Below are 15,716 nucleotides of genomic sequence, written 5' to 3' on the forward strand. Positions count from 1 at the left end.
CTCCCTCCCTCCCTCCCTCCCTCCCTCCCTCCCTCCCTTCCTTCCTTCCTTCCTTCCTTCCTTCCTTCGACAGCGTTTCCCTGTGTAGCCCTGGCTGTCCTGGAACTCACAAGCTGTAGACAGCACTTACCCTGCACATTTGCCTGCACACCAAATACTCATGGCTCCTGTTTGCTTTTCATTCAGGGCTCAAACTGCAGTTTTGAGCTGCAATTTGAAAAACAGTACAGAAGCCTTTGGGACTGAAGCCACCTAATGGCCATTGTGCATGTCTGCACCGAAGCTGACATGGGAAATAGACAACTTTGGTTGAAAATTGGTTGCTTTAAGGTTGGGCATGGTGGCACACGCCTTTAATCCAAGCACTCAGGAGGCAGAGACAGGTGCATCTTTTGAATTCAAGGCAAGGCCAGCCTGAGCCAGGAAGTGGTGGCACATGCTTTTAATACCAGCACTTGGGAGGCAGAGGCAGGCAGATTTCTGAGTTCAAGGCCAGCCTGGTCTACAGAGTGAGTTCCAGGACAGCCAAGGCTATTCAGAGAAAACCTGTCTTGAAAAAACAAATAAAAATTAAAAATTAAAAAAAAAAATTCAGTTTCTAGGGAATTCAAAATTGGTCATGCAAGACAGATGGAAAGGCCCTTCAGCAAAATAGAAGGCATGGTCTGTATCAACCATCACCATGGGGTTGGGGGCTGTCTGGATGTTAATTCTTCAGCAAAATATTATGCCTCTGCCTGTACGCATCACATTAGCTAACTGTACCTACAAGAACTGATTTCCTGTCATTTCCGACATGTAGAACAAGTGCCTAACTCTACACAAAGTCTTACAGCTGAGGATTTGTGGTGCATTTCTGTCTTAAGACCTCAGTGCTGCTAAGATGTGGGAAATGTAGCTTGTCTCTCTCAGGAGGCATCTCCCAAGAAACCAGTCAGAGTCGGCTGGAGCCACAGCTATGTTGGTAGTCTCGGTTGGAATGACACTGGCTTCTGAGGAGAGAACTCAGGACAATATAACCCTCGTTTGTTCTTCACTTGGGTACTTACGATCTTCTTTAGGAAGATCTAAAGTGAAGCTGGCTGGGGCTGGAGAGACTTTGTTCTGTGGTTAAGATCACTGGCTGCTCTTCCAAAAAACCAGAGATGGATTCCTAGCACCTACACACTGGCTCACAACCACCTGTAACTCCAATCCAAGGTGATCCAACACTCTCTTCTGGCTTCCAGGGGCACCAGGCACACAGATGATAGACAGACATACACAGAGACAAAACAACCTGTCTGGGTCACTGTTCTATTGCTGAGACAACATGACCGAGACAACTATTATAAGAGAAGGCATTTGGTTGGAGGCTTGCTTACTGTTTCAGAGGTTCGGTTCATTATCATGGTGGGGAGCATGGTGGCAGGCAGGCGGACAGGTACTGCAGAAGAGGCTGAGAGCTTTGATCTGCAGGCACAAAGACCCTAGCTTCGCAGGGCCTTTTGAAACCTCAAAGCCCACCCCCAGCGACACATTTCCTCAACAGGGCCACACCCCTTAATCCTTCTAATCCTTTTGAATAGTTCCATTCTCTAGTGACTTATGTCAAATATGTGAGCTTATGGTGGTCATTCTTATTAAAACCACCACACACTCATACACATAAAATAAGCAAAAACTTAGAAGAAGACAGTATAGAGCATGATATCTAGCCTAGACTTGGGTCTGGGTCTGAGATGGAAAGCCAGGTTCTTCTGTCACTGTAACGTGGGGCCAGCAACGTCACGCTTCTGGACCATGTAAGCCAAAGGTGACATGTTTCTGGTACGTCTGCTTTTAGTACACACATCTCAAGCTTTGTAACTTTACGAGAGAAATTTGAGCCTGTAATCCAACATGCAGGAGGCAGGATCACAGCTTCCAGGCTTACAAGGAGTATCTTGCCATGATCATAGGCAATGTTTCTTTCTTTCTTTCTTTTTTTTTAACAGAACATTTTTTCTTTCTTTTTTTTTTTAAGACTTGTTTATTTTATGTGTATGAGTACACTGTAGCTGTACAGATGGCCGTGAGCATCATGAGTGTGGCTGCTGGGAATTGAACTCAAGACCTCTGCTTGCTTGCTCTGGCCTTGCTCACTCCAGCGTAATTTGCTGCAGCTGTCTTCAGACGCACCAGAAGAGGGCGTCCGATCTCATTACAGGTGGTTATGAGCCACCATGTGGTTGCTGGGATCCGAACTCAGGACCTTCGGAGGAGCAGTCAGTGCTCTTACCCGCTGAGCCATCTCACCAGCCCGGCAATGTTTCTAAAAGAGAAACTTGTGAACTCAAGAACCTCAGCTCCCTGCTAGCATTACCTAAATGAGGAGCCTAGGTGTCCCCAACCAAAGCTAAACTTTTACCGCAATCGTTCATGCCTAAGCTTTCCACCAAGCAAAGCTGCCTTCGTTTAAGACAAGACTTCTCTGTGTAGTCCTGGCTGTCCTTGAACTTTGTATGTAGACCAGGCTGGCCTCGAACTCATAGAGATCCACCTGCCTCTAACTCCCAAGTGCTGGGCTTGAAAGCGTGCACCACCACCAAGCCTTGCTCCTATTTTTGACTGTAAAAAAATGGGAATGGTTTTATCTAAGGCACATTTTCATCTTATTTCCCCAATAACGCTAAGAAAACGAAACCTGTTGTAGAATTTCCTCTACATTCAGAACACACTGGTAAGAAGTACCCAGCACCCCTCCCTCAAAAAACTAGGACCACAACAGGCTGCAGAGCCTCACAACAAGCACGTAAGGGGGGCTGGAGAGATGGCTCAGTGGTTAAAAGCACTGACTGCTCTTCCAAAGGTCCTGAGTTCAAATCCCAGCAACCACATGGTCGCTCACAACCATCCGTAATAAGATCTGATGCCCTCTTCTGGAGTGTCTGAAGACAACTACAGTGTACTTACATATAATAAAACAAAACAAGCACGTAAGGAAGTGCCTGCTTTCCTTGACCATCCACTCCTCTGTTCCAGCTTTACCTGGCCCACCCCTAGATGGAGAGCCGGCTTGACTAAGTCTTTTCTCAGAGTAACCTAGAAAATCCACGAAGCACCAGCTATTTTTTTTTTTTTTTTGCCCAGCTCAAGCTCACCCCGGGTCCTTCCGCAAGTTCGAGAGCTTGTCGTAGCTTGGTTTCTGCGCATTTGAAAAACGCCAGGGTGGACTCGACTCTCAGAGCACTTAGCAAAAGCTGTTTGCATGGATGCCCTCGTGGTGGCTTCTACAGCTGAAGTCTGAATTCCAGGGTTTGTTTTGTTTTCAATTACATGCCCAATGAAATGCACAAAGCCCCAGAGAACGAGTGCAAGGAAATGTCATGCTTTCTATTTTCAGACAGAAATACTGAGGCTTCCATAAACAGTCAAGGGTGAGACAACTGACGCCCAGGGAAGACAACACAGCCTGATGCAACAGTGGTAAACAGTTTTTATTCAGGCAATGAAACATGGAAAAAATATATTAGTAATTATCATAATAATTTCTTTTGTGTGAGTATAACTTTTACAAATATTTACCTGACATATAAAAAAGGGAAATTACTATGTGTATAAAATCTATGAGGATGATTATTCCACACAACACTGTCCTGACAGCAGGAGTCAGTGAGGTGTGCGCCCCTGGCTCCCCATTCCCCTGCCCCAGTGAGGGTCTCTTCACCCACTCTGGGGCACCAGGAGGCAGGGGTTGGGGGTACACAGTGGGAGCAAATGTGCAATAAACACTTGGCACATTAGTACAGTGGGTATCTATTGGCAAACACAGACTTGAAAACAGCAGTACTGGAAAGCTGACAGATGCCTTTGGAGACTTGATGGAGTGCCTGAATCCTGTCCCAAGGACTGCAAGGGACAAAGCCGAGGCTGCGGGTATGACCTTCGCACTGCCCTGTATCTGGTCTGGATATGGTTTCAGAGTTCAGATTTCTGTGTGTCCATTTGAAAAATTACTCACAAATATAGAATCAGTTACTTATGTGAGGGGTGGGGGGAAGCACTTTTGCTGAGCATACTCAGATACCAGGAGGAGGCAGGGCCATAGAGTGGCATCCTGACAGTTGGGTGTTGAAGACGCCATACAGGGAAGGTTCAGGCCAGACCTCAGCCCCACCTGCGGCCAGCGTTGCAGCAGCATCTCCAAACTAGAACTATAACGACCAGGTGTGTTTACATAAAGCTGAAACCATGGTGCAATTGAGGGAGTCATTCCTGGGAAATCCTATTTGTCCAAATCTAACTGCATGCTGAGAGGCACGGAAGGGGGCTGCATCTGGATGGAAATTACTAGAAGTGCAGTCTTTATGCAGTGCCAAGTGCTTGCCTGTACTCTGTTCTACAAGAGAGCCTATGGAGAAGAGCTGGTTCTAGACCGAGTTTCCCTTTTCTCCCCAAATAGGAAGGACTTAGTAGTAAATATTTCTGGTTTTTTCCCCAGCACTGGGGGATGACATCCAGGGACTTGTGCATGCTGAGCAAGTGTGTCACCAACTGAGCTACATCCCCAGCCCTGGTGTATTGCTTTTTAAAAAATAATCGGAACCTGGAGGCCAGTCAAACTTTTCTTGGACATTAGTCTCCTTTGAAATAACTTCATTATTAAAACTTTTTGAAAGGTAATTTCTTCGACCTTTGGCTTGGCGTTCTGGGATTCCCAGACCGTACCTGCTCATTAGTAAGTAAATAGGAATCTGCTACCCTTAAAATTCATAATATATACATCTTTAAATTCCTTGCCTAAATCATTTACTCTTTCAACATCTACATTCTCTCTTCCCAAGAAGATTTAAAAAAAACAAAACAAAACAAAAAAACCTGAGCGGGAGCTTAGAGGGTGCCAGTCCTACAGAGGCAGCAGGAACAGCTGAGCCATAAGATCACCAACTGAAATGGAGCCTCAGGGAATTAAGGGAGGAGTGGGGAAGGGCTTCAGAAGGTCCACACCACTTTCAATTCAGTACTAGGTGAACTTAGGCCACAGATCCTGAGAAGCCTGTGAGCCGCAGAGTGCCCTTTCTAGCCTGTGCTATCATTGCTGAGAGGGCAGGCTTTGGCCTGCCATGCTCAACCCAGGACTGCCTAGTGAGTGAGCGAGCGTTTGTGCACAGGCAGTGGCAAGTCTGCAGGGGGAAAAGGGCCACTGGCTGGAAAGGTAGTTTTGCGTAAGCTATAACCCTGAAATGAGGGATTTCATCCCATGCACTTCAGGCCTTCCCAACCGTGTACTTCGGCACTTCCTAATTTGGTCTGTTTCTCAACATGCTTGAATCCATATTAGCGCTTCGGAGAATGTGAAGTTTAGGGGAACTCCTGGTCTCCAAACAGAGTAAGCGCTGCCTCCTGACCCCCGGGAGGCTGGTCAGTCTGTAACACTGATGGGTGAGCTGTACTATGGCAGAGCAGAGTTGAAGAAAGGGTTCTATGTTGAGCCTCAGCGAGATCACCTAGTGTTCCCAAGCCACTCTGAGCATTTCTCTTGCGTTTTGTTGTTGTTGTTATTTGTTCTTGCAGTGCTGGGGATCGGCAATAATGCCTGGTGCGTATTAGGCAAACGCTACCACTGAGTCCCAGGCCCAGTTCTCGAGTCTTTGAAGACAAGGGTCTAAGGGTATAGCCCAGTCAAGGCCTGAACTTTGAGTCCCTGCCTCTGCCTCCAGCACGTGCCGCCATGCCTGGTCTCCCTTTAATCACCTAACTAAGCTGCTTTTGGCCCCTAGCATGTGTTGAAGACAACTTGATATTTTGACTCTCCAGAGTGCTAAAAAGCTTCTGAGGGCTTATTTAATTAAAAATAAGAATAATAGATTTTACTCTGCCTAGTATATTTTCTTAACTTGCCAGCTGTGCAAGCTACATTTTTATTCTTGTTGGAGGATCTCCATAAGCTGAAAGTCGTGAGCATTTCCTGGTAATGATAATGAGTAACAGGCACAAAGCAAACGTTGCTTAGAGGGCTAGTTCACATCCCCTGTACAGCAGCTTCATTTAGCAGGGCCTGTTTCTTCAAGGCCCACCCACCCGCCAGTGTGGCAGGGAGGGAGGGTCACCTGTCCTCTCCTGTGCCTTGGTAACATACAGCACAGCACAGGATGTTTTAAAAATATGCATGCTTAAAAAGATGACAGGAAAGATGTAGTTCCACGGTAAAGCACTTGCCTAGCATGTTCAAGACCCTGGGTACAATCTCAGAACAAAAAAAAAAAAAAAATCAGGAAACAATATAAAATGAGTGCACACGGATGCCGCTGAAACACTGGAGCAAAACTTCTGCGATGTTTCTAAAATGCAAAATTAATTTCCCTTGTGGAGGAAGCTGACACTGGTTATGTCCCTTGAAGACACTTGAACATGACACTATGTCTACTGCTATGGGCTTCGCATTAAGCCCAAATGATTGTCAAGCCATTTCTCCAACCACAGATAACTTCTGTCTGCTTGTGGTTTTTTGTACAAAATGTTAAAAGACAGTAGGCCTCAGAATACAGCCTATCCTAAGCACCGGTTATAATAAATGCATATTGACAAAATGGGATTTCTAGCTTGAAAAGACCTTACTCACTTCCCTGGGGCTAAAGGTTACAGCACATGGTAACACACTGCTAAGGGAACATTGGTTTTTAAGATCTATGGAGGTTCTCCATGAGGCACAATTCATTGCTGGAGATGGCTCATGCAATGGTTTTACAAGGAGGAATATGTATATGTACTGAATAGTGCACATTTACCATGAAGACACAGGGTGTAAGATTAAGGCAGGAAAAAAAAAAGCATTAAAACTTGAATGGATTTGGCTTTGCCTGTCAGGTGGAAAGGAAGTCACTTAGTATCAATGTGGGAAATTTCTATTTGGGGGTCAATGCCCCCAGGGTAAGTCCAATGTGAGTTCATCGAATTTTGTTTTGTCTGTGTGGACCTTCTCCCTGCTCCCCTCTCCATCATTCAAGCAGTCTTTGTTTAAAATATTCCCAGGGGCTGATTTGGAGAACGAGCCACAGGCCCCTTTACGGCCTGTTTTGTTTAAAAGTCCAATCGGTGGTGGTGCATGCCTTTAATCCCAGCACTTGGGAGGCAGAGGCAGGTGGATTTCTGAGTTCCAGGCCAGCCTGGTCTACAGAGTGAGTTCCAGGACAGCCAGGGCTACACAGAGAAACCCTGTCTCACACAAACAAACAAACAAACAAACAAACAGCCCACCCCCCCATCCCGAGTATGAAAGCGTTGGTTGCTGCTCTGGTCTTCACTCTCTGACTGTGTGGACTTCCATCATCTTTTAACAGCATCACCTAACCCTTTCCCAAGGCCCATTTGTGTGCTTCAAAGAGATAACAACAGTGGACTTTGCTTTAAAGACTAATGGCCCAGGGTGGACACCTGCATCTGAGGGCAGCTCTGAGGGAGGCCCACACTTGCTGGTCATGCGACGCTGCTTTCCGTACGAGCACAAGGGGCCATGCTGAGGTCCCGGGCTATCCAAATACTGGGGCGACAGACAGCACAGCAAATCTTCCTTAGACATGAAATCTTCCTTATGTCCTCTGACCTTCGTGCCCTCAACCTCTCCACCCGGACTCAAGGTCTGGTTTGGGTATTTGATTTTTGAGAAAAAGACTACTGGCCTGGTGCACTGCTGTCCTTAAACTCTGGGCTCAAGTGATCTTCCTGTCCCACCTCCCACTAGCTAGAATACCCCATGCTTCCACTTACTCCTTGTTTGAAACAAGGCCTCATGTAATCCAGGTTGGCCTCCACGTGGCTATGTAGTTGAAGGCAACCTTAGACTTTGATCATCCTGCTTCCACTTCTGGAGTGTTGAGACTACAGGCATGCACTCCAATATCCAGTGTTTATAGTTCTGGGGGCCAAACCCAGGGCTCTGTATACAGGAAGCATTCTATTAATGGAGCCAGGTTCCCAGCCTCTACAAAGTCCGAAGCTAACTTTTAGACCTAGGGCTCTGTTTCAAAATAAGAGTCTACATCTATTTATGTAACTATGCTCCTCCCTGGAGGTTCTTATGTGGATACGCCTCAGGGAAAATCGGCATAGACATGTAGAGACGTACATGCATGAGTAAGTCTATAAATAAGAGGGAGCTTGGAGCCACACCGACAAAGTAATGATGGGTCAAACTGTCCCCTTCAATAAAACTGCTGATACTGAAAATTTAAAAGATTAACTAGGTCAAAGAAATATCAAATAGGAGCTGGGAAGATAAACCCACACAGTTGCCACAAAATTAGAAATTCCACAATCTTGGGAAAAGCACAGACAACAGCTAGATGAACCCAAGTTGGAAAAGCACAAGCCAGACCCAACAGCCTAAGGGAAGCTTAGGCAGCCTGGTTCTAGGTCTGCGGTCATGTGACTGGACCTGTGGTCACGTGACTCCCTCTCCACCAGCCAGGCTGTGGCGGCAGCGGCAAAGCGGGATGGATGGGCGGTAGCAGGCATGTGCTTTTGGAAACAGTTATTTTTCTCTGTAAAAGGGGGATCATTTCTGGATAAGGCAAGATAATGTGGTCACAACAGAAGCAGCCAGACTGGGATCTGCTCAGCTCACGGGACGACTCTCAGTCGGTCTTTCCCAGCTTTGCGATCAACTCGTCACAGATCTTTGTCAGTTCTTCAATCTCTTGATTCTGAAAGACAGGAGATGACGATTCTGCAGGCTGCTTTGTGTTCTGAGAGAAAAAGCCATTGGCTAGACCCTCCTTAGACATCCCAGTGGCTCTGCACTTCTCTGCATCAGCCTTCACAGAAAAGAGGGCCAAATGCCTTCCACCCATCAAAGTGTGCCTGTGTTCACACAGCACTGTGCTAAAACTGAGCTGAGGGCGGGGGAGCCACCAGCCCTCATAAAGCTTGCCCATAAACCTTACGTCCCAGGTTCTCTGGTTGTGTGTGGGCCACTTGCTAAACACAAGTATTCGGAATTCACTTAATCTGCCAGCAGGCTCAGGGACTGCGATTCCAGACTTTGAGTCACTCAGTCACGGCTACCAGACACAAGCTGTAGCTCAGGGCATCACTGCATGAACGCTCACAGGCAACACAGCAGGTCAAACCCTGAAACCTGCTGATCAGAGGGACATACAACTGGTGTCACAGAACTTCCATGACAGCGCGGGGTCAGCAAGAGGACCTCGGAGCAGCTGCCCGTCCTTCACCCTGGGTGTATTTGTTGTCACAAATACCCTGAGGAAGTGATAAACAGAACTGAAAAGCATCTTGGGGTGGGAGGTTAAGAGTGAATATACACCATTAAGCCCAGTACACGAGGGGCAGGTGTGAGAGGCAGGCTTCAGTCTGGGAGACTTAGCATCTGCCTCCAGAAAGCTCTTCCAACGCAGCCTGAGCAAGAGCCTTCTCACACTGCCCTCCAAGTGAAATGCCCTTGGTTGCCTCAACCCCCACCTCTCTGTTTCACTGGCATGTCTGATGGTGAGCAGCCAGTCTTGAGCTTGGTGACATTATCTCTGCTTTCAACTTCTCAACATCAATAATGTTGGGCTGTGATTTGATTTGGGCTGTCCTGTCCGAGAGGGGATGCCAGGCAGTGTTTCTGGCCTCTACCCACTTAGAGGCTCCTAGCATCTCCCAGTTACAACAGCCAAGTTAGTCTCTAGGCGTGGCCGGGCGCCCCTGGCAGGCAGAGAGTCCACAGCAATGGCCGGGTGCCCCTGGCTGGCAGAGGGTCGACAGCAATGGCCGGGCGCTCCTGGCCGGCAGAGCTTCCTGAAAACTGAGGTCCACAGCAATGACAGGGAGATGCTTCCCTCGCTGCGCAAAAGCACACACAGAGAACGAAAGGCAGCTGTGGGACCCAGACCAAGTGTCCGAGACTCTGGATTCCAGTTAAAATGCAGTGTTTGCCTTCTGAACCCTACAGGGGCTGAGGAATCCCCTTACCCTTGGTTAATAATGTGATGTGTGTCCCTAGAATCACTTCATAACGGAGCCGGCCTGCAGTGTCTGAGTGAAAAGATCAAAGTCACCTCCCTTCCTCTGGGTCTACAAAGGACTGACAGGAGTCCCTCCATACCTTCTGCTGAAGGGCCCTCTCCAGGGACTCCACCTTCATCTGCTCTTTCCGGAGTCCAGCATGGAGAGCGGCACTCTCTGCCTTCGCCTTGGAGCGAACCTGAGCAATTTCCTCATTGGCTCTGTGGTGGTGTTTTGGGTTGGTTTGGGGGAAAGATAAAAAGGACACAGGTTAGCAACCAGGGACAGACAAAGAGGCAGGAAGAAGGGATGCCAACTGCCGACTTCCACAAAACACAGACTGAGGGCTGACGACCACACGGTGGCTCACAACCATCTATAGTAGGAGTTGACGCCCTCTTCTGGCATGCAGGCAGAGCATTCATACATTAAAAAAAAAAAAAAAAATTCTACAGACGTAAAAGAACTGACTGCATGATCAGAGGAAAACCAGGAACCAGTGATCTACAAAATGCAACTTATATGAAACCAGTAAGCACTTTTCCATGGTACATCCTGGTAACAGAATCAATACTCTTCAAGTTTTGTGTTTCGTGAGACAAATTAAATTAGGAAATTTCCTAACAATTCTAGTTTTTAAAGGAGTCGTTCAACAAGACGTCCTTTTCCACATAACTGGCGCACCAAGGCCTCTCTACAGCAAAGCACCCTCGGCAGGCTAACCTTCGTATGAGACTGACAGGCTCTCACGGGGAGTAACTCCGGGTTTTCCCACTGTCAACTGTTGCCCTACCCATGTCTGTGAGTTACTGCCCTCAGAAGTGTCTATACCAATGAGATTCGAGAGGAAGCAGGTCACTTAATAAACATCCGGCTAATCGATAAAGCTGCTACCACCTCACCAGCAACAAGATGTAAAAATTAAAGTGATAAGCACTTTGTGTTACATGATGGGGGGGGGGGTGGAGTGGGGGGGGAGATGACTGAAGCCAGGATCTTGTGCCTGCTCTGCTGAGTGGGTGGCCTATCACTGAGCTGTGCGTGGTCAAAAGTACAGTATGGTCTTGTCCTAAGAATGCAAAGAATGACAGAATCACACAAAAAGGGGAAAGATGGGAGGCACAGCGTGGGAACTAAGAAAACCCAAAATATATAGACCTTAGGACACAGCAATTCCATCTTTAGCTGACTCTTCACAGAAATAATCTGCTAATGTGGCTGTTTTCAACATGGAGAGTCTGAGCTCCAAACTAAATGCTCCTCAGTAAAGAAATGCTATAGCATTTCTGGCCAGAGTTGGCTCAGTGTTTAAGAGAACTGACTGCTCTGACAAAGGACCCAGGCTCCCTATGGTGGCTCACCCTCTTCTGGCTTCTGTGGGCATTGGGCATGCAGGTGATGCACACAAAATACTCACATGCATGAAATAAAAATAAATGAAACATTTTGTAAAAAGATCTGTACTGGCTGGTTTTGTGTGTCAACTTGACACAGGCTGGAGTTATCACAAAGAAAGGAGCTTCAGTTGAGAAAATGCCTCCATGAGTTCCAGCTGTGGGGCATTTTCGCAATTAGTGATCAAGTGGGGAGGGCCCATTGTGGGTGGTGCCATCCCTGGGCTGGTAGTCTTGGGTTCTATAAGAAAGCAAGCTGAGCAAGCCAGGGGAAGCAAACCAGTAAGTAACATCCCTCCATAGCCTCTGCATCAGCTCCTGTTTCCTGACCTGCTTGAGTTCAAGTCCTAACTTCCTTTGGTGATGAACAGCAATGTGGAAGTGTAAGCTGAATAAACCCTTTTCTCCCCAAATTGTTTTTTGGTCATGATGTTTGTGCAGGAATAGAAACCCTGACTAAGACAAGATCCTACTGTCTAATAAGGAAGTTAGACCAAGCTGTGTGTTCTGACCTGGAAAATGGTTCTAATACGTCATTACATGACAAGGGAAATTTGTAGGCTATTTTGATGTATGTATCTCAAAGCAACAACAGAACGATACCATTTGTGGTAGCTGATAAAAGCACAAAGTTAACACAAGGATACACAATGACTCAATCCTTAATGAGATCATAAGAGAGTGTAGAGGAGAGACATTTTTGAAGCTAGAAATACAGACTACAGAATGCTCCAACTGTATTACTTTGTAGTTAGAAACTAGGGTGGAAGTTGACTGTGGTGGCGCTTGTCCCTCAGCAAAGATAGGGGGATCTCTAAGTTTGAGAAGAGTTCCAGGCCAGTCAGGAGTACACAGTGAGATTTCATCTTTTAAAAAGAGCTCGTTAAAGAAAATACACCATTCTAGGGCTGGCAAGATGGCTCAGCGGGTAAGAGCACTGACTGCTCTTCCGAAGGTCCTGAGTTCGGATCCCAGCAACCACATGGTGGCTCACAACCACCTGTAATGAGATCTGACACCCTCTTCTGGTGCGTCTGAAGACAGCTACAGAACGAGCGGGGCCGGAGCGAGTGGGGCTGGCAGAGGTCCTGAGTTCAATTCCCAGCAGCCACACACATGACAGACAGCTCACGGCCATCTGTACAGCTACAGTGTACTCATACCCATAAAATAAATAAAATAAATCTTAAAAAAAAAAAAAGAAAGGAAGGAAGAGAGAAAGAAAGAAAGAAAATACACCATTCCCTGGGGTGAATTCTGAAATGTGTTACTGGACTTCAGGACTGAGAAGCCCTAAGAGTATTAGAAGGGAAAATGGGAAGAAAATTCTCTCTACCTGGAACACTGTGATAGGGAAGCCAGAAACTGCAAACGAAGTGACTCTTGTCACATTTGAATATATGGTATCACATGCCATTAAGTTTAGCACTCGGGAGGCCGAGGCAAGTTCAAGGCAAGAACTATATGGGAAGATCCTGGCTCAAAAAACCTGAAGTAAAATATGTTTCTGCACATGGCAGCACACTGCAAGGCTGAAGATAAAGCTCCTGGCAGAGCTCTTTGTCTAGCATGTGCCAAGTCTGGGCTCAATCCCGGGACATTAAAAACAAAACAAAGATTTGCTCTCTTCTTCATAAACAGGGTCAACACACACACAAATAATAAGTTGGAAAATGAATTACAATTCACAATGAAAGCCGGTGCCCCTGATGTATAACACATTAAGTTACAACAGGAAGGGCAAATACGAGTCAGTCATGGTAAAGCAGGAGTTTATACAGACAACCGCTGAAACACACTTAACTTTACTAAGGTAATGTAATGCAAAACTACTCTCAAAAGAGTAAATGCTATGTTGCCAAACCCCACAGAAAGCTCCACTCTCACCTACCCCATTGATGATAACCTACAGGTTGAGCTGTCGGCAGAGCTGTTTTAGGGAAAACAGACACTCTCACACTAGGGAGGGCTAAGCTGATGCATGTGTGACTACTGCAACTCCGCTCTTTGCTGGCCCCAATTCCTCATCTACTCTCATGAAGACACAAGAGGGCAGTCTACAGCTCTGCTCCTCACAGCGCTTCTGCACCAAGGCAAATTTAGTAACCACAATGTCCAGCAGAAGTGGCTATTCCTTCCAAGATGCCAGGGAGAAGGTCCTCGCAGACATGGAAAGATAAGCGAAGGGTGTCAGCATGCATGTCTGAAGAAAGACGGAATACCAACACGGGTGAGCTGAGGGTTAAGAGGGGAGGAAACAGGTCGGATGCTGTGTGCGGGCATACACAGCTCTTTATACTCTGTAATGGTTTATCCATGCCGAGAAATAAAATCACATATCCAACAAACCCTGAGGTTATAACCAAGAAGACAGAAGGCAAAAGGTGTAAGTGTGTAACCATGTACATCAAAGTGTCTGCCTCCACTGCAGCGCAGGCACTTACCTGTCCAGCTTTTCCTCTGCGTGAACCTTCAGGGCCTGGTATCGCTGTTCTTCCTGCTTCACTCTGGCTAAGTAATCCTGAGCACACTTTTTCAAGGCTTCTTCATTCTGTGCCAACATGAAATTCAAAACAAACAAACATGTCTCATTGTTTCTCCGGCACAATGTGTCCCAAGGTTGTGTTTTTTTGCTCTTTCTTTCTTTCTTTCTTTCTTTCTTTCTTTCTTTCTTTCTTTCTCTCTTTCTTTTTTTTTTAAGAGAAAGTCTGCACCATTGGAATGTATTTAATTCATAATCCATGGCAATTTCAGTATCTCATGCAACCCCCACTGAAGAAAGCCTGAATAGGTTCTCCATGCACTACTTTGCATCAATGCAGTGGCCTCAACTTCCTAATACAGCTTCTCTCTCAGTCCTGCATTAGATGATTGGCCAGGCCTATCCATCTATCATCCATCCATCCATCCATCCATCCACCCATCCATCCATCCATTCATCCATCCATCTATCCACCCATCCATCCATCTATCCTTCCTTTCTTCCTTCCTTCCTTCCTCCCTGTCTGACTAATATATGTATCCATGTATCTATGTATCTGTGTATCTATCTATCTATCTGTGTATCTATCTATCTATTATGTATGTATCTATTATGTATGCATATATGTATCTATCATGTATGTATATATCTATTATGCATGTATGCATGCATGTATGTATGTATCTATCTATTATGTATGTACATATCTATCTATCTATCTATCTGTGTATCTATCTATCTATCTATTATGTATGTATGTATCTATTATGTATGTATATATGTATCTATCATGTATGTATATATCTATTATGCATGTATGCATGCATGTATGTATGTATGTATCTATCTATTATGTATGTATGTACATATCTATCTATCTATCTATCTGTGTATCTATCTATCTATCTATTATGTATGTATGTATCTATTATGTATGTATATATGTATCTATCATATATGTATATATCTATTATATATGTATGCATGTATGTATGTATCTATTATGTATGTATGTACATACCTAACTATCTATCTATCTATCTATCTGTGTATCTATCTATCTATCTGTGTATCTATCTATCTATCCATCCATCCATCCATCTTCTTTGGTTTGCTTGTGATACAACCCAGACTGGCCTTGGCTTTACAATCCTGCCTTGGCTTCCTGGATGCTAGGTCTACAAGCCCAAGCCATCAGTCACACATCCCTTCATGTACAGGGCCCTGAAGGCCCCGTGTAACACCTGCCAGGAAGAAAAATCCCGAAACACTTTTGACTAACGGTACACAACTGAATGGCCCCACCTCATTTCTTCCATAGTGCGTGGCTTAGGCTTTTTTTCAGTGAAGTGAGATAAGACCTCTTCTGCCTTCACTAACACCAAAAGGTGAATGATCCAAACCAGGCCAGCAATGCTGAGCCCCACAGAGAAGTCCACGCACTGCTCGACTGCCGCCCAGGGGACTCAGACGGAAAGGACGCCTACCTTCTTGAACCCTTCTAGCACACCTTTCAGGTTTTCGTATCTCCTGAAGAGATCAGACAGGGACCTCTCCACCGAGTTCAGGTCAGCCAGAGCCTGCTCCTTCTCCATAGTCAGCTGCTGGAAGCTCTTCTGAGAGTTCACGCTTGCCCTCTGCTCGTCCTCTGAAGTCACAAGTCAAAGGGGACAGACAAAGTTAACACCGACTCGGGGGTACCAAGGAGCGTTCTTGGAAAAGGGGGCACGGCCGAGGTGTCCCCACTCTCAAGAACACACTCTAGTGGGAGGATACACACAGTGGCAAGGTAGTGACCTCTCAGAGGAGAGACTGGAACAGATACCCAGGAAAAGCGGGACGGGAGCCTCGCAGAGCAGACGGGGGGGGGGGGG

The 15,716-nt window shown here is 46.2% G+C and overlaps 1 protein-coding gene across 7 annotated transcripts in view; it reads right to left on the bottom strand.

Moving 5' to 3' along the window:
* Positions 1–3,437: 3,437 nt before the first annotated feature.
* Positions 3,438–15,716, bottom strand: part of Tacc1 (transforming acidic coiled-coil containing protein 1) — a 93,306-nt gene continuing 81,027 nt past the window's right edge. For all 7 annotated transcript variants that reach the window (XM_031339343.1, XM_031339347.1, XM_031339344.1 and 4 more), the window contains 4 exons: positions 15,330–15,490; positions 13,805–13,911; positions 10,067–10,187; positions 3,438–8,663 (listed from right to left, as the gene is read on the bottom strand). In XM_031339343.1, coding sequence (XP_031195203.1) covers positions 8,595–8,663; positions 10,067–10,187; positions 13,805–13,911; positions 15,330–15,490 — 458 coding nt within the window. In that variant the 3' untranslated portion in view covers positions 3,438–8,594. The remainder of the gene's footprint in view (positions 8,664–10,066; positions 10,188–13,804; positions 13,912–15,329; positions 15,491–15,716) is intronic.

This window comes from Mastomys coucha, unplaced genomic scaffold (genome assembly GCF_008632895.1).
Source record: "Mastomys coucha isolate ucsf_1 unplaced genomic scaffold, UCSF_Mcou_1 pScaffold22, whole genome shotgun sequence".
In the NCBI taxonomy this organism is placed as follows: domain Eukaryota; kingdom Metazoa; phylum Chordata; class Mammalia; order Rodentia; family Muridae; genus Mastomys; species Mastomys coucha.